Source organism: Rhinatrema bivittatum, chromosome 13, assembly GCF_901001135.1.
Source record: "Rhinatrema bivittatum chromosome 13, aRhiBiv1.1, whole genome shotgun sequence".
NCBI classification, from domain to species: Eukaryota; Metazoa; Chordata; class Amphibia; order Gymnophiona; family Rhinatrematidae; genus Rhinatrema; species Rhinatrema bivittatum.
In genome coordinates this window covers 8386339-8406178 of record NC_042627.1, presented here as the reverse complement: position 1 = coordinate 8406178, position 19840 = coordinate 8386339, and the positions used below count along the sequence as shown (strand labels likewise).

At 46.4% G+C, this 19840-nt stretch overlaps 1 protein-coding gene across 1 annotated transcript in view; it reads right to left on the bottom strand.

The window, feature by feature from the left end:
• LOC115074660 (182 kDa tankyrase-1-binding protein-like) overlaps positions 1 to 4854 on the bottom strand; it is a 75635-nt gene extending 70781 nt beyond the window's left edge. Inside the window, exons 1-2 of the mRNA XM_029574321.1 lie at positions 4755 to 4854; positions 3349 to 3449 (exon numbers count right to left, since the gene is read on the bottom strand). Coding sequence (XP_029430181.1) covers positions 3349 to 3406 — 58 coding nt within the window. The 5' untranslated portion in view covers positions 3407 to 3449; positions 4755 to 4854. The remainder of the gene's footprint in view (positions 1 to 3348; positions 3450 to 4754) is intronic.
• Between the last annotated feature and the right edge of the window lie 14986 nt (positions 4855 to 19840).

The window sequence follows — 19840 nt, the reverse complement described above, 5'->3', positions numbered from 1 at the left end:
AAGGCCTGCCTGTTCCTGCAGTACTGACAGATCGATAGAAGGGCACCCGTTTCTGCCTTACGCTGACGCCCTCGGTGCAAAGTCACAGCTTTCCCTCCAAACGTTCAGTAATCTTTATATTATCACTCAGTGTATCAGGAACCTGTCTAAATTTCGGGTGGAACATACTAACCTGGACAGAATAGGAGATAAGCTTCAGTAAATCAGGCCCTGTATCTGTGTTTGCTAGGTGTGTGCCTCATCACAACAGCTATCCCAGGGGTGGCCAATCTGTGGCTCTTTCATGAGCAAAATGTGGCTCTTGGGTTTTGTTCCATGGCAACTGAGCACCACTGCAGAGGACAGGAGGGGAGGGACCAGGGGTGGCTCAAGGCAATCTGCTGCCTGAGGCGAAGGATGAGATGGTGCTCCCCCCTCCCCCACCCCCTCTGCCCACCGCCCCCCCCCCTCTCTGGCACCCACACAAAAGCACCCTCACACATGCTCTCTCTCACACCCCCCCTAAGTACCCTCACACATGCTCTCTGACCCCCCCCCCCCAACCAGGCTGGAAATCTTTCTCTCTCACACACACACACAAGCTGCCACTCACACACACACACACAAGCAAGCTGCCTCACACAAGCACACATACACACAAGCTGCCTCTCAAACTCACACATACACAAGCTGCCTTTCACCCAAGCAGACATACACAAGCAAGCTACGTCACACAAGCGCACACACACACAAGTAAACTGCCTCTCAAACTCACACACACACACAAGCTGCCTCTCACCCAAGCACACATATATAAGCAAGCTGCCTCACACAAGCGCACACACACAAGAAAGCTGCCTCTCACGTGGGGCCTCTCTCTATTCTTCAGCCACCATTGCTCTGAGCCCCAGTGGCTGCCCCAGCCTCTGTTCTTCTTCAGCCCAGTGGTGTAGCCAGAACTGAATTTTTGGAGGGGACCAAGGTTAACAAAGGTGGGTAGTAGACATACAGATTTAGACCCTACTAACTGTACTCATATCGATAAATAATGTCTTAGCAAGCACTCTACAATGGATTTCTGAGTAGTTTGCAACAGCCATCATGCATGAGTGACATTTTTAAAATATTTTAATTATATTACTTGAAGCACTTACCAACATTAAAAATGGCTTATTGATATTAATTTATTTTATATTTATTGCAGTTTATAAATACACAATATCATGTAAAAAATAAACAAAGAACACTTCAGAAACATCTAAGCCAATCACGTAAGGAAACAAATATCAATATATTCTTTTATGACTCCTCTTTCCAAAAATAAAATTAAAATTACAATAAAACAGCAATAATCATAATAATCATCATAAAAAGATTTGCAACAGGTGCAGGACAGAGCTAGGATATGCAAAAAAAAAAAAAAAAAATTTCGAATTCTGGTGTCACCTCAATGACAGCAAAACATATTCCCTTCCCTGCCAAACACTTTGGGGGCCCATGCAATACAATAAGGGGATTAGCGCCTCTACAACGCGCGTCCAACACGGAATGAATCTAATAGCGCTCATCACATGCAAATGATGTGAATAAGGCTATTAGGTATTCACTCCCAATGCCAAAAAAAAATGTGCATCTAGGATGCACATTTTAGTGATCAGAAATTAACGCCTGCCTGAAGTCCGCCTGCGCTCGCTTTCTGCGCATAAATATTGGATCGGCCCCTTTGTGAAGTAACACAAACCCTACACATAAATAAATAAATAAATAAAACTTTACCATACCGTAACAGCAGCAACCTTATCTATGAAAAGGCAGCAAGGCAAACATTACACCAGGCCCTAGAACACTAATACACTACCTAATGGGCAAACAGAACAAACCAGACTGCTACAAATCCTTACAGAGAAACTAGATGCTGGCCAAAATACTGCATCTCTGTCACACATGTGCAAAACAGGCAGACCCTTATCTAAGACAGAATAAGGGACTGCAAATTAGAAACAAACATGTAAATAGAACTGAAATGGAAAGCCTGAGGGACTAGACTCTGTGAGTACTGGAATACTGAAGAAAAAGCAAAAAACAAATATATAAGAAATGCACATTCCCAAAGATTGCATATTCAGTCGCTGAAAGGCAAAATAATTTCTTTTACCTTTGTTGTCTGATCTTATTTTTCTATTCAGTTGGTCCCAGTTTCTTTTCCCCCCTTGTCTGTCTTTTACTTTTCCAGGGTCTCTTTTATTCTGTCTTCTTTCCTTCCCCCTTCATACACACACACACACACACTCTCTCTCTCACATGTTCTCTCTCACACAGGATCCCATTCTTCCATGCTCTCTCTCACATTCACTCAGGCTCCCACTCCCACAAACACACACACAGGCTCTCATTCTCACATGCAGGCTCTCGCTCTTATATGCAGGCTACCACTCTCACACAAACACACAGGCTCCCATTCTCACATGCTTTCCCTCACATGCAGGCTCCCACTCCCATATCACAAGTTCTCACTCCTACATGCTCTCTCTCTCTCTCACCCCCCCTCAGGTAGGCTCTCATTCACACATACACACCCAAAAAAACAAAACGGAAGTTGGTCTAGAGTAGCCACAGATGTGAGAAAACAAAAGCAAGACCAATGCCTTGGAAAGAGAATTTATTAAATACAATAACGCCCAACAGACTGATGGGGTCAGGGTGGGGGAAATGACAGAGAAGGCCAGTCTGGTGGCAAGATTGAGACAGACTGGTGGGGATAAGATATGAGAGAGAGAGAGAGAGAGAGAGAGAGGTTTGGCACAGGGTGGGGGTGTTGACAGAAAGAGAAAGATACTGATAGGGATAAGGAGAAGGGAAATTGCCATTGGGGACTCCCCTCCCCCCTCATGCAAAGAAGATTCTGGACATAACATTGCCCCAGGCAAGGGCTGCTCTCGGCACCCCCTTCCCTTTCCTGTTTTGGACTCACACAGTCTCAGAAGGGTAGTGAGCAGTTACCCTCTTTGTTATCCCTTGCAATGGTCCTGCTCCTCCTAGGAGACCCTCCCATTTCTTAAAATCATGAGGCTGTTTGGGATTCTGCATTCTGATTCCTTGGCCACCACTGAGCTCGCCGCTTCCCTCTCACCTACTTTTCCACTTCTGTCCTCCTCACCCTGCCCTAGCTCAGCTCGTTCTTGCCTTATTCCTCCACTCCTCTCTCATCTCTCTCCTTTCCCTAACCCTCCACTCTGTCTCTCTCCTTTCGTAACTCTCCAACCCCCCCAACTCACACCTTCCTCCAACTCTCCAACCCCACCTCGCTTCTCCCCTTCTCTTTATCCCCAGATTGATCTCAGCCTTGTCCCACCCTACACCGTCACATACCGATATCCAATTTCTCTGGCTGCAGAGTGGCTCCAAGTTGAGCTTCAGATGCCATCATATTATCAGTTGTCAGATGGTGAATAGCACGGGGCCAAAGGTGCCTGGAATAGAAGAGAAAAGAATACATGGATACAAGAATCTTATATATCCAAAATATGGAATCCAGCATTATCCTACTGAGAAGGCCAAGCCTCAAGCCTTCCATTTCTAACGGTCATTAGCATACAGGGCTATCTACAACCCAACACACCAATATCTCCCCTCTACAATCAATCCCACAGGGACCTATGATCTTCATCCTGGGCCTCATGACCGCCACTCCTCACACCAGCACACTGAGAACCATGACCTTCACCCTTCACATTGACACTTGTGACACCCACCCCTCAGACACACAGGGACCTATGACCCCACTCCCAGAGACTCAGTGCACTGGAATGTGACTCCTATCCTTTGAACTTGAAAATACTAGGATAAGCCCTCCCCTGCCCAAAAACACCTTTGCTCCAATCCTCAATGTCATTTAGCGTCAGTGCTCCCAGTCCCTGACCCAGATAGTTCTGCACCAACACAGAAACAACGGCTGGAGCTCCAGCTTGCTCCATCAAAGTGCAAGAGTTCTGATCCAGGTGGACCTCTTTCCAAGCAGATCTGCTACAAGGGTTTTAGACACTCTAGGTGATACTTCAGCCTTGTGCCCCACCCGAAGCTCCACCCCTCATGCCCAGTCTCAGCAGCTTTCCTCTTCCTTTATAACCCCCCCCCCCCCTCCCAAAGCTCCATAAGCACAGAACCTGAAAGTGAAGGCAGGTCACGGCACGGCTGAAAGCTGCTTCCACAGGACGTTGCCGACAGAGCGAGGGAGGAAGCAGCGGGGAACTCTTTGGCCAGTTCCTACCACTATGGTAAGGCCCAGGCCCCAATCAGGCCAGCCCAGTCCAGTCCTGCTGCTGCCACCCCTAAAACTGTGGCACTCTAGGCGGCCGCCTAGTGCTTCCACCGGCCCTACTTCCAAAAAAATGCCGCAGGAGAGTCCCATCCCATCAGCCCTGAGCCCAAAGGCCTCTGTCAGAAGGCTCAGATAAGCAGGCTAACCCCTAGCATGCATGCTGCTCCCTCATCCCTGAATTCCTCCTTTACCTGACTGTTTCCTTGCCTCAGGCTGGAAACGGCTCTGGTGACACAAACTCTTCTCTGCCAAGTACAGAGAGAGAGAGAGAGAAAACAGGGAGTGACCCAGGATTGCAAAACCTTGACTTACAATGCCAAGGCAGAAATCTCACTCTTCGGAGAGATGCTGCGTAACCTCTTACCCTTCCCCCGCCCCCAAACCTCATCAGCCTCTCCTCAGACCCATGGCCGTTTCAGTTTTTGTCTCTCTCTCGGTTTCTTTCTAGTGGGCTTACCCTGGTCTTTTCCTTTAACAGACATTTTTCTTCACTTTCCTTTCACCATCATCTCCCCAGCCCGGGATGAATTCCTTAAGCGTCCTCACAGCAGCAAACAGCAAACATAATCTCTATCAGGGACAAAATAAACATCTGGAAAAAATCTCTCTCTCTCTCTCTTTTCTCGTTTGTAACTTTGGCTAAGTTTGCTGGAATTTGATGAGGTAAAGCAGGGCCTAGCTCTGCTGCCAAGCAACAGCCTCCCACTAGATTTCAAATGAATGTCAGAAAACTTTTATTGACAAAGATGGTGCACAGCGTTTGGGTCCCAGATATTCAGTTAGGCTACAGCAATTTACACAACCTCAGCAGCTAAGGATTGGGATTTTAAGTACTTGCCTTGCCAAATCTCAGCTCAAGGTGGCTGAGAATTCAGGTATAGGTGCCAGAGAAGGCTTACAACCTGAGTTAATATCTGAGGCAAGGAAGGGCAAAGTGACTTACTCAAGCGCATTCGTGGGCGAGGGAAGATTTGAATCCTGCTTTCTCTGGTTCCCAGTAACTAAAGCAGAAATTCTTCATGAAGGGCTTTGTCTCACTAATGTTGCAAGCTACTATAAACCAGATTCCTGCCCCCATGAGCTTATCATGTGTTGAAGCCTTACAATGTGGGCCGAACTGCGTCTGAATCTGAATCGTGTATTTTGGACCTGTCAAAAAAAAAAGAGGTTTTCACCCTTGCAGAGACTGCAAGTCGACACAGCCAAGGCAAAGGAATATAAAAACAAGTCAAAAACCTCTGTGTGCTCTCCTGTGAATGACAAATGATCTGCAAGAACCAGCATCCAGCACTCACAGTGTTAACACATTCGGGAAAAGGCTGTACTGTTTAGCCTGCCCAGAGAACAGCACTACATAGCCAGCAGAGAAGGAAGCCAAAGGAATGCTGGGAGACCATTTAAGGAAGAAAAGACGCAAATTGGCTGGCTCTGTCTGTGAATGAGGGGTGGGGATGGCCAGGAGTTGGAGCCAGGAAGAGAGGAGTGCATCTGGCAGACCTGCAATCAGTTCTTCTCCTGAACAGCTAATTATCGAGAGGAAGAGACAGAAGTCTGAGGAAACAGAAAGACAGACAGGTGTTCTTGCTTCATAGCCAAGCTATATGTAAAATCCCAACAAGAGACAGAGGAGCCAGGAGCCAAGAGACTGAGAGACTTCCTTTCCAGAGATATCCAGGCCCAGGGGCACATAGCTGGATCATCCTCCTAAGAGACTGAGTTAAGTAATCTAAACTTTACACAGAGAGTATCTTAGCAGAGGAGGGAGAAGGTTTATTTTCTTGCCTTTTGTCATAAATTCTGTATCTCATCTTAACTGCTTCAGCCTTTCAGTTGAAATCAAGCATAAACCCCTTGCCACAGCCATATGAGATAGTGCAGGGAAAGAGAAGCTGATGGACCGTGGTCCTTCTGTAACAGACTGAAACCAGGCCTGTTTTCTGTTTGGTACCAAGCAAACCATTTGCAGAAGCTCCCCAGGAGAGACAAACCTTTCACACACTGTAGTGGTCGTCTATTTGGTTTGTCATCTAGCCAGCTCCACCATCGAGGGACTCCTTCATTTTCCTTTACAACTGGTGACATTGGGTAGATCTTTCCCCTCCCCCTTTTGAGTACTCAGGAGTAAAGACAGTTTCTGAAAGCTGTGTATTTCACTGCTTCCCCCCCCCCCCCCACAACCTCTCTCTATTAGTGTTCCTTTTTTTTTTTTTTTTTTTTACTATCCACATGGGTATGTTGATTGCTCTGGCTAACAGGCCATACCCAGTGTTATTTTAGCATTGCTTGATTTAAAACAAGAAAACTGCAAGTTTATATTATACTTTTCCCATTTAATGTTCTGGTTGGATTTGCTGCCTACTTACACAATACTAAAATAAAAGGGTTAATTACTGTTTTATTCTGGTGCAATGATTTTATCTGGTCTGTGGTGCCATAAGTGAGAGGTTATTTGGGAAGGACACAGAATTGTGGTATCAGGATGACCAGGACCCAGGACCCTATGTCATCCCCCACTCAGGCTACATGGATACACATCATTTAATGTGCATAGCACATCTTTAAATTTTGCCACCAAATATAATCATCGGTCATATTTTTTGTGCTGCTACAAAAATTCCCATATATCTTGATTATTTGAATGATATTGTAATAGTCATTTCAATTCAACAATAACCAGAGAACACGGTTACGTTAACTGTAGAGATAGTAGAAAGCCACTTAGCTTATAGTTCTTGTCAATCCACAATTGTCCGCCCAAAAGAACTAATTAATTAGTCATCGCCCAAGATGATAAAAATCACCCGACACGGTCCGTGTTTCGGAAAGCAGGTTCCTTCTTCACAGGGCTTTAAATCTCATTTCGGCGTCATCGATGTTGATAATAATTTTCTACAATCTTTTTTTGAACATGGCGGCGTCTTCCGCAGCCATGTTCAAAAATGCCCAATACGATGGCCTATCTGCATTCTTACAGCCTCTTACCCCATGAGAAGTACCAAATGACGACACACACACACTGGCGACCTTTTCTCATCGTCTGGGTCGTAAACGAGAGCTTCCCCCCATAAAGAGAGTCCCTCCCCAGGGATTAAGAGTCAGCGTGGGACGGAATGGCTAAGCCAGAGCAGCTCCGAAGAAATAAATTAGTTGTGTGCCCTAAGGAGGAACAATCCTCCAAAAAGGGGTTACACATTAGTAAATATAATTTCTCATGTGGTTCTCCCCACCCCAAGCATAGGGGCAGTTCATAGTCTGCACCAAGGGGGGGGGGGCACACTAGGTTATGCTCACTTTCCTCTCTTGCCGTTTTTAAGACCTTACCCTCTTTCCTGCACTTTGTCTCTATCCTCTTCTTCCTGTCACTCGCGGCGAGCTGACACGAGCTTATTTGCCTTCTCCGTCGTTTTCTTCTGTCTCTAGCTCACTAACATGACAAATGCATAAGCTGACAAAAAAAATTTCAGGAGGAGAATTCAAGGACACATCTGGTGTTAAAAGATGCACCATGTGTGTGCCACAAGAATCCAAGCATGTGCACCACCGAGCGAGAAAGGCGGGATGGAGAGGCCCCCATGGAAGGAAGGGAAGAGCGTGCGGAGAGCAGGACAGACATAGCAGAGATGAGAAGGGTGGGGAAGGAAGGAGGGTCTCAAAGATACAGGGGCTGCTCGTTTTAAGGGAGAGGATGAATGGACAAAGCTCGAAACGTGATTTAAGGCTACAGAACAGAGGAGAATGAGAAGAAGGGAACTGGAGATGTGAAAGAACAGAAGGAAAGGGGCATGGAAAGAGAGAAACAGAAATCTAGGAGACAGGGCCGGTGCTAGCATTTTTTGCTGCCCTGTGCAAACAATTACTGTGCTGCCCACCACCTCGTTTTTTTTAAACACAGAATAACCCACCTCAATTAAACATGCAGAACACAGACTCACCCTCACCAAAAGCAGAATAAGGAGACTATAAACTATAAACAGAAATGAACTGGAAACCGCAACAAGCCAGACTCTGTATGGAATGCAACAGTGGAGAAACAGAAACATCCAGAGTCCTCATAAATTACTCAAACTGTTACGCTCGGCGGCCCACCGGACAGGGGACAGCTCTCTGCATGCCTTGCTGCCACCCGTGGCGGAGGCACTGCCAGCTCCAGGCCTGATGCGATGCTTCTCGACAATCGGGGGGGGAGGCCCCACTCTAGGGCACTCCAGGCTGCCGGGCCTTTCTCCGCGCTGCTCCCTGGGCCTCCCTTAGGCGCGCATGCGCGTCAACTGAGCTCTCTTAAAGAGCAGGTGGCAGGGAATCCAGCGAGGTGCCTTCTGATGACATCACAGCTCCTGGCTCCATCTCGGATTTACCTTCTGGCTTTGACCTCGGCTTGCATCTTGACGCTGCTTGACCTCCGCCTGCCCCCGATCACGGCCTTCTCTCGCTCCTGACTGAACCATGACATTGCCTGAATGCTGCCCGCCTAGACCTCAGCCTGAACCGGTCTCCACTTGCTCTTGGTGAAGCTCCAGTTAGGGCCTCTGCTCCAGTCAGGATCATCTTAACGAGATGCAAAATTCCTTCTATCAAATAATTAGGGGCACCTGAGCAGACAAAAGGAAGTGGATGAATGGCTAACAGGATTTTAAATTAAGTAGTGCTTTACATATTGGATTCCACACAAGTACTTTAAACACTTAACAGTGAATAAATGTGGACAGGTTCTTTTTTGGAAGTATCCATTGTTATAAACACCTGCCCCCTCACCATCACCACACCAGGGATATTCGATAAGGTTGAACCTCAGGACATGGAAATAGCTGTGCCCGATTTCTAAAACCTGGTTTGTAAAAAACATTTTCGACAAACCGTACAATATTTGACCGTAGTCTGCACGGCAGACGTGCCACGCCAAATGACCGTAGAATTTTTCAGTTCTGGCTCAGACTTCCACAATCTTGCTGCTGAAACTTTTCTCAGGTTTTGTAAAAAAAACAAAAATGGGTGCCCTGAGAACGACTGAGGATCTGCTCAAAGAGTTAGCAGCAGCAACACCAAAACTTCACCAGAGGACACATCCAAAGTATCATTGACAATGCTGGAGATCCCTCCTGCTGAACACCCATGACACTGACCCAAGGATATTTTATGCAGAGTAGGAACAACAGCTAAAGATTAGGGAAGGGTTATCAGTTCGTCTTTCCTCCACCCAGAAACGAGTGCCAGCCAGGCTATTGCTCTTACACTGCTGAAACATCTGATTTGCTCGCCAAGTGGGTGGCGTCTGTGCTCTTTTCCCAAAGAACTGCCAAAAAAAGTCAAGCACGGAAATCGCAGTAAAATCTCAGCCCATATTCAGCACGGAGCAGAGAATTCCTGCCAGCTCCGGGAGAAAGGCAGGGACTCCAGACAGGTTAAGCAAGTACATGCAACCACACGCCGTCTCATGCGTGCTCTGGTTTGTCCTGTGGAGATCTACACAAATGGATCACACTTGACACAACAGACTCACACTCAAAAAGATATGTACAAAAGCAAGGCACACCCAGCGCACAACACCATGACATCACTGCAGGCACTTAGCAAAACAAGCACTGAAAAAAAACATCTGGAAATGCAATATCATCTTAGAGCACAGAAATAAGTGGCACGGGTCAAGCATTGCTACAACTGTAGCACACATGCATGTGCTTCCAAACCAAGGGTACACAGGGGACAAGTCACTCTACGTTTTTAAGTGGCCCCCTTCTAAATAACACCGCGGGACAAGCTGGTCCTGAAGCTTATTTTTCCGTTGCGACGCTCCAATTCTGAATGTAGTTGTCAGGGGAACATGGTATGTGTCTATTTTATGGAGCCCTCACGGCATTACTCCCAGCTGAAACCCTAGATTCTCGGGCTCTTGGCACCCCCCGATTCTTGCAACATTATCATACACCCACAAATGAAATATCAAAAGGGACAAGTGTCTTCAGTATATTTTCCTGCATGAATCCCCACAGACACACTACAATACACACAGGCATAACATAAACACAAATATCATAATATGCAAACAGTGCTAAAATACAAACACACTATGATTATGTAATACTTTAATACAAGCACAATACTACTTCCTCCATAGTCCAGCATACACCAAATGTTACCATATACAGCACTATAATAAAACATGCTACAACCTGAGCACAAAGCTACCGCATACAAAAATATCATACTGTAGCACCATACCACAGCACATACCCACTATCATAATGTGCACAAAATACTGCTATGCACACACAAGATTAAAATGCACACAACAGGATAACATAGCCGTTACGTTATAGAGGACAGCAGATAAAGACCGATTGGCCCATCCATTCAGCCCGGTTATTCCTGTCCACTCTGCAAGGATACATTCCAGCTGCTGGCTATAGGCACATGTGGACAAACACTCCTTCTCTAAGTCATTTTTTTTGTTCTCCTCCTCATCGTATTAGAACACATACATAATACTCTGGTATGCACACAATGCTCATTGTGTGGGAAAAAAAAATCTAGGGAGTGGCTTAACCTCTAGAAGAATGGGCCGGCTGAGATACGCTGGTAAACCACTGCCCTATCTATCCACAGCCCTCCAACTACACCACGAGCAGCTGCAGACCGTATAGAGTAAACATGCTCTTGTACTCAATAAGTATCACAAAAAAAAAGGAAGGTATTTCTCGCGCCATGCAGAAGTACTAAGCAAGTTACCATAAAACCATACAAGAAAATAAATCAGGGCCCAAGGTACCTTATCTACAGACAAAATATCAGTCATCCGCAAACTTTAGTCACATGCTGTACCATACGCTGTACCATGCGCATAAGCACGGCTCTTTCTGCAATTCATCTGGGAGAGAGCGTTCCACATTCTTGGGCAAAGGGATATATTATTAAGTTTTGCCTGCTGCCCTGAGAACACTTGAAGGCCGATACATTTTCAATAATTTTTAATACATGCTGGGGCAGCTTTACTGGAGGCCTTAGGAATCGAGGTCAATATTTTGTGAAATAGGCAGCCAATGTAATGCGCAACACTATTGGCGTAATATGTTCATTTCATCCAGGACCTGTTAAAACTCAGGCCCATGGGATCAGGCCAGTAGCAAACAAGATCAACTTTGGGGCAGAGGACAAGGGAAGTTTCACACTCTGAATGCATTAGTACCATGAAATAGTGCGACTACGCACAAAGCAATGAAATGCACCCATAGTATTATCTACAAAAGAAATACAGAATAACATAGTAATGATGGCAGAAAAGATCAAATGGTCCATCCAGTCTGCCCAGTAAGTTGCACACAATAGTAACTGCCGCTCCATGCAGGTTATCCCCATGCCTTGTGTTAAGGATAGTAACTGCCGCTCCATGCAGGTTATCCCCAGGCCTTCTGTTAAGGATAGTAACTGCCACTCCGTGCAGGTTATCCCCATGCCTTCTGTTAAGGATAGTAACTGCCACTCCGTGCAGGTTATCCCCATGCCTTGTGTTAAGCATAGTAAATGCCGCTCCGTGCAGGTTATCCCCATGCCTTGTGTTAAGGATAGTAACTGCCGCTCCGTGCAGGTTATCCCCATGCCTTGTGTTAAGGATAGTAACTGCCTCTCCGTGCAGGTTATCCCCATGCCTTGTGTTAAGGATAGTAACTGCCTCTCCGTGCAGGTTATCCCATGCTTTGTGTTAAGGATAGTAAATGCCGCTCCGTGCAGGTTATCCCCATGCCTTGTGTTAAGGATAGTAACTGCCACTCCATGCAGGTTATCCCCATGCTTTGTGTTAAGGATAGTAACTGCCGCTCCGTGCAAGACCTATGCTCCATTAACAATAGAGTGATGACAGCACCATTGGTTAACCATTGTGTGGTACATGGTTTTACCTTTGATGATTTAAAATGGACTATAAATTGAACAGGTGATAAAGAAATCTGCGTGGGAAGATGTGGGCACAATATTGAATCGAAGGGAGCAATATTGGATTTTTAAATTAAAAACTGAGGCGCCCATTGGATTAAACGATCAGATTGACTGGCTATCCCTCCTCTAAGGTTGAGTTGAGGGGGAGGGACTTTGCATTGCTGCCATGTTGAAAGTCATGTGATGGGAGTCCCTTTAAATTGGGACCCTAACAAGAGAGAGTGGGTCCGCCATCTTTTTGAAGAGGAGAATCGAGTGAGCAGCGTTTAGGCGAACTCTTTACGGATTTGGAACATGAAACACGATTTAACTGTTTGGGACTAAGTTCTAGTGGCTTCCCCTGAAGAAGAATATTCGAAACTGGGCCTCGTTGGGGCAAGTGCTGCTGCAAGATCTTTTTGAGGACTTTAAGTGCAAGATAAGTAATGCTCCTATCTTGAGTGACTGGCGACCTAATCTCTTGTTTTTCATTCAGTGTTTCACATTAATGTCTAAAGATATAGAGAGAAGATTTTAAGAAAATAATAAAAGAAAAAATAAATTTTTGAAAAAACCGATTAAAGGATTATGTGGAGGATGGTGGCGCTCATGATTACATAACAAAAATTGAACGAGACACCAGGGTCTGGTGTTCTTGTAATTGTATGAAGCATCACCATTCATCCATTAAATATTTTAAATAACTCTTTAATAGCATTTATTAAGTTGCGACTAGGTTGGGCATGTGTGAGGCACAGAAACAAAAAATAATTGAAAAAAAAGATAAAAAAGAAAGATATACATCTAAGGTATAAAGATAAAACTTTCCTGTATGTGGAATAATCTTCCAGCAGAGGTGCAGGACTCCAGCATGCATGGGCCAGACAGAGAGCACAGCGACACCAGGAACAAGCTTAGGAAGTTGCAGTATTGCAACCACCCCCCCCATCACTCCCTCAAAAGCAGGAGCAGACAGAGAAACGATAAGAAAACCAAGGCATGGACAGAGGAAGCCTGGGCAAGTGACACTCCAGAGCACAGGGTAGCTGGGTGGCAACCAGCAGGCCACAACGTCCCAGAAACCAAGCAGGTCGCTGCTGTCAGGGACCATCCTGCAGAGCCATGGGAGCAGAGGCGACCAGATGTTCAAGCAGCGGCCTCATGGTTTTGGTAGCTGTTTAAGATTATTACAAAGTCTTGTTGTAAAATATATGTGGGGGAGAGCCTGAATGGTATTTTAAGTAAAGGGACCTGGTACACTCATCTATCCTGGATGGGAATACAACAAAAATGGACTTAGATAGGGAATGATATCTTACGAGCGGTCACGTATCTGTGGCTGGCAGCTGGGGTATAGAGAAGGCCCACAATATACACAGACTGTAGCAATTCTCAGACAGAGTTTCTGTGCTCTGTAGAAGAAATAAACCACAGAGCCAAGGAGCCCCCCCACGAAGTCACGAGAGAAAGAGCAGGCACAGAAGAGAGAAACAGAAACAAACAATTAAAGTTTTAATAGAAATCAAAAGGAAAAGAATAAAGCCCGACCTCGGGGGAAGGAGCCCAGGAGAGGAAGGGACCTCTGATCCCACCTTTCTGGGCCTAGAAAAGGAAGAGGCCAGAGGAAACCAGAGGCTGAGAAGGAGACTCAAACCGGGGAAGGAGAAAACGCTGCTTGTTGGAACCGAGAAAAACCGGAAGGGATTTGGACTGAGAGACTCCAAGAAAGAGAGAGATGGGCAGACTGGCATGGCCTCTGAGCAGGGCGTGCTACACAGTTCCTGCCAAGTCCTCACGGCAGGGCCGAGGAGCACGCACAGGACGCGACCCTGGCAGGCCCAGATCAAGGCAGGCGCAGAGCTTTCACAATGCCCCAGCGCTTCGTTGCATGCAAAGTGCCACAGTACATAGCATGACCCTCATCCATGCTGCAATCTAAAGAAAACAGTCTAATAATTAACAAGAAACCATGGGGGATTTGTGCATAGGAGCTTACTATTGCTTTAGCTTTTAAAAAATAAAGCTGGAAGACTTGTATACACCTTACAAGTCTGTAAGGTGTTTTCCTTTCTGGTTTAGAAGGGTGAAACATGGAGGAAGTGACGTCAGCCGATGAAATGGCTGCCTAACTTTTGAGCTCCCGATATCTTCCCTATCAAAAGCTAACTTACGAGTGGCAAATTGCACGCCTGTACTTCCTCGGCGGTGAGATTTGAGTGCAGGCATCTCGGATGGCGACGAAACGAAAATCAGTTGATTTTCGCTGCTATTCATACCAAAAGTCGGGAGGAGAGGAGACGGAGGCCCCGATCCGGAGCGCGACTTCCGACATGCTTACTGAACCCTCTGATGGCGCAGATGAATTTAATGTAACATCAGACGTGGCCCCGACGCGATCAGAGTTCCGTGAATGGTTTTGTAGCATTCGGCAGGACCTCAAAAGCTACAAAAAGGAAATTCGCGAGATGATGGAAGACTTCCAGGAGGAGCTGCACGCCATGGGCCGGCGGGTCGATGACCACGAGGGCAAGATGGATGAGCAGGCGGAGGCCACGAAGCAACTCCAGGATATTTGCACCGAGTTGCAGAGTGAAAATGTCGCCGTACGGGCCAAAATAGCGGATCTGGAAAACAGAGCGAGGAGAGGGAACCTTCGCTTTCGGGGCTTCATAGAGAATTCTGATGGCGAGAACTGTGAGCAGTTAATTACCCGCTTCTGCATTTTTCTATTAAACAGCGAGCATTCGGATGCGCAGCAGGTAGAGGTGGACATAAAGATTGACAGAGCACATAGAGCCCTGCGCTCTCCGAGGGCAAATGTCCCTAGAGACATAATTGTATGTTTCCACAGCTATTCACAGAAGGAGAAAATAGCTGCGGCGGCAAGGAAACAACAGAAATGGGTGTGGGAAACCCAGGAGATTTCTATATATGCTGATCTCTCCCAAGCCACGCTACAGAGCCGCTATGAATTCCGGGAGGTTACCCAATTCCTTCGGGGTGCCAATGTTAAGTACCGATGGCTCCATCCGTTTGGGTTGACTTTCACATGGGAGGGTCAGACTTCCCATCTGCAAACGGTGGCAGAGGCGACTACGCTTTTGAAGGGAAAGGGGTTCTGCCCTGTGACATCGCTACCGGGTCCATCTAGGAAAGCTCTACCTCAGGGCCAGCATCCCAGGTGGCAAAGAGTTGGTACCCGAAATAGCAGGCTGAAAAGGAACTCTGACGCTAACAAGTCTGTGGCTGGGGCAACTTGACCTGATACGGGCCCACATAGTTGGTGGTCTGTTTGCATTCTTTACCTCAGGATAAGTGAGCCGAGTGCCCATGAAAACCTGCGCTCACTGTTTCACTGTTTCACTGTTTCAAATGTTTTTTTTGAGATATGTATCTGTTCAAGAATTGGGGAACTTTAGATATTTACTGCATTTTTCATATGTTTTTAGGGAAGGGGGAGTGAAGTCAGTTATAATCTTCCTCTATGAGTCTAAAAAGGTTGGATCTGCAGCACGGAGTCTGTAGATCTGCTGTGTGGGAGGGGAGGGGGCTGGGGAGGGGGGGATTTTGGGGAAACAGGAGGAGGTCCGATGCTTGCTGGTTACACTACTGGGTATGAGAGGTTCACAGCAATGGTATTTTTGTGTGGGAAACAAGGTGCTGGCGAGGGGGATAGGGTCTCATAAATTTCAAAGCTTAGTGACGGCTGTTTTAGCTCTGATGTAATGACTACCTTGCGCATAGCCTCTCTAAACGTTAAGGGGCTTAATACTCCCTACAAGAGACGCCTGTTCTATAAGGAACTGGACAGTCTTAAAACCGATGTTATTCTTATCCAAGAGACTCACCTACGAGCCAGATATGAGTCACTCATGGCCTCTCCCCTCTATCCGCACCAATATTATGCAGCCAGCTCAAACAAGGCGAAGTATACAGGGGTTGGAACTTTGTTTAGTAGACAGGTGATCTTTGAATGTCTAAGTTGTATTAGGGATCCTCTGGGTCGCTATCTTATTTTAGTTCTCTCTATTAACGGGGTGGTGTATACCATAATGAATATTTATGTACCTAATAAGGAACAGGGAAGGTTTTTTGACCAGGTGGGATCCCTGCTTTTACAGCATGGCCAGGGATTTTTGTTGCTCGGTGGAGACTTCAATGTGGTGCGGAGGCCGTGCCTGGATGCCTCTAAGGGCAGTGTCTCCTCTTCTCCTACTCATAGAGCTAAGTTGAATACTCTCATGGATACCTGGCAGTTATTGGATGTCTGGAGGGTACATTATCCCACCTCTCGAGTCTATACATTCTACTCCACACCTCACTGCTCCTATTCCAGGATCGATTATTTTTTGGCAGACAAGGGGCTCTTCCATCAGATACGTCACTCCGATATAAGTCCGGTGGTGTGGACGGATCATGCCGCTGTGGTTGTCGAGGTATCCTTACAGGGGTATGATGCGGGGGTACGGTTCTGGCGCCTTAATGAATCCCTATTGAACGAGACAGCTTATGTCTCCATCCTCAATGAAGACATCAAGAGTTTTTTTTCTCTAAATATGGGGGAGGATGTTTCTGCGCCCATGGTGTGGGACGCATTTAAGGCTTATTTCAGGGGACTATTGATCTCTCGTGGTACTTTTGTCAAAAAAAGGGATTCAAAAATCGCCCAGGGATTGAGGGATACTATACGCCATTTGTCTCGGCTGCATCAGCTCCGTGGCTCCCAGAAGGTATGGCTGAAACTCACACGCGCTAGGGAGGATCTCACTCGTTTAGACACCAATCAGATTGCCCACTCCATGTTGCTAGCGAAGCAGACTTACTTCGAGGGGGGCAATAAAGCTGGCAAACAGCTAGCATCTAGATTAAAACGCATACAATATCAAAATAATATTGCCAAAATTAAATCCCCCGCGGGCACTATCCTCACTAATAACACGGAAATCCGGAAGTGTTTCTTAGATTTCTATTCTAAGTTATATGCCCCTAACGCTAATATCTCTCAAACACATGTAGATGGCTATCTGGCGGATCTTCAGTTACCATGTCTTACCATTGAGGCACAAGAGGCCATTGATGCTGAGATTACCGCTGCCGAAATACTAGATAGTATCCATGAGTTGAAGGTGGGGAAATCACCAGGCCCCGATGGCCTGACGGCAAAATTTTATAAGCAATTTGGGCCCCTTCTGGTCACACATCTGCAAAAAGTATATAATTCTTTAAGACAGGGAGTCACTCTAGGACCTCAAGCTAACCTAGCGGGTATTACGGTCCTCCCCAAGCCAGGGCGCGACCCCACGGTGTGCGGCTCATATCGTCCCATTTCCCTGATCAATCTGGATCTTAAGATTCTAGCGAAGATACTTGCTGGTCGTATGAACAACTACATCACGGGCCTCATACACCAAGATCAGGCGGGATTTATCCCGGGGAGAATGGCTGGGGACAATATTCGGAAATTGATAGATTTGATGTGGATAGTTCACGGTAGCCGGGAGGATGCGCTCCTTCTTTCCATGGATGCAGAAAAAGCGTTCGATATGGTTCATTGGCCCTTCCTGTTTGGGGTATTGCGTAAAATGGGGTTTGGCCCGTTTTTCTGTGAGTGGCTGCTTAAATTGTATGAACATCCTCAAGCCTGCCTCAAAATTAATGGGGGATATTCTGAGAGTTTTACGGTGGGTCGGGGAACAAGACAGGGGTGCCCACTATCGCCCATTCTTTTTGCGATATTTTTGGAGCCCTTAGCAATTAAAATTCGCAGTAATTCAGCCATTCGGGGAGTGCAGGTGGGAGATGTCCAACATAAACTTTGCCTTTTTGCAGATGATGTTATCTTTCCGGTGACGGATCCACATGACTCCCTCTTGGCCATTGAACAGGAAATAAGGTGGTTTAGCGAGGCCTCTGGATACCGAGTCAATTGGGAAAAATCAGAGATCCTTAATCTCACCTGTTCTCCTTCCACTGCCCACACCTTAAAACCTCTTCATCCCTTTCGCTGGGCTTCCCAAAAACTCAAGTATCTGGGGGTTTATCTACCAAGCCACCCGAGGGATATTTATGCTTGCAATTACCCTCCGCTTATACAAAAAATCTTTTATGATTTGGATATTTGGCATCGGCTACCTATGTCCTGGTTGGGGCGCATAGCCACTGTCAAGATGAATATCCTTCCAAAGTTATTATATCTGTTTCAGTCATTACCTATAGCAATCCCTAATATAGCCCTCAAACTGTGGCAGCGTCGGATCTTTAGCTTTATTTGGAGAAGACGCCCACCACGCGTTAGTAGACATGTTCTTTATCAAACTAAACTTGAAGGGGGGCGTCAGTGTGCCTAATGTTCAGTGGTATTATGTAGCGGGACATGGTTCGCTCTCTTATAGAGTGGCATGTGGATAGAGATCCCAAACACTGGGTAGCTCTTGAGCAGTCTCAGGTACCGGAATTGCAGTTAGCTGCCCTTGCCCTGGCAACCTAGGAGTACGTGGAGGGCCTGCAAAAACCAGTTCTTGCCTACTACCATCTCACACGTTAGAGTTGTGGTCCACTTGGAAAGCTAAGTTGGTGGGTACTAAGAAATATTTCTATATGACGAGTTTATATCATATACCAATTTTGGCCCGGGGCTTCATGCCTCCGCATTTTCAGCCTGAGAAGGCCAGATCTATCACTAGATTGGAGCATTTGTGGGGTGGGGATAAACTCCTTTCCTACGCCTTGCTGCGTGAGAGGGTGGACATCCCGACTACTGAATATTTGTCCTACAAGCAGTTGGAACATTTTTGTCTTGCAAATGGAGTGTTAGCAGATTTGCGGGGCGGCAAGACTTTATTTGAGGGCTTCTGTTCCAACCCCCTGGAACGAGGGGCCTTCTCTCCAAGATTTATAAATTGCTTAATGGTCGGTTGTTGGATGCCCCCAGTCATATCAGAGCCTGGTGTGATGATCTCGGGAGGGAACTGACCACAATTGAATGGGAGCAGATTTACCTTCGTCTTAGTAAAGCCTCCATCTCATCCCTTCTTGTAGAAAATGGGTACAAGTTATTATTTCGTTGGTATATCACCCCTGACAAGTTGGGGAAAATGTATCCAAAACATGATGGTAAATGCTGGAGAGGGTGTGATGTTAGGGGAACATTTTTGCATATGTGGTGGGAGGGGGCGTGTATCCAAAATGTGTGGAGGAAAGTTGAATGTTGGTTAAACAAGATGCTTCCCCATCCCATTAATCTCACTCCTAATGGCGCGTTACTGAATGACTTTGACCGCCTAGAACCAGAGGGGACATCGGAACTGTGTGTACAGGTGTGTGTAGCTACTCGTTTGGAAATTGCACGTCTGTGGAGGGACAGGAACGGGCCAGGCTTGGCTGTGGTTCAACGGAGGACTGATCATATCTGTACCCTGAATAAACTCACAGCGGAAAAACATAAGAGATTGAAAATGTTTTACCAAATCTGGAATCCTTATCTCAACTGGCGGACTACTGAGGCTTCCTTGACTTCTGTTACTTAGCCCTGAGTACACCTGCCTACTGTATATTTCTTGTCTATTGGTTTTTATTCTCTGGCTGGGGGATTTAGTCCTTGCGGGGAGTCGTCATACGGTCTTACTGTCTTGGCCTTTG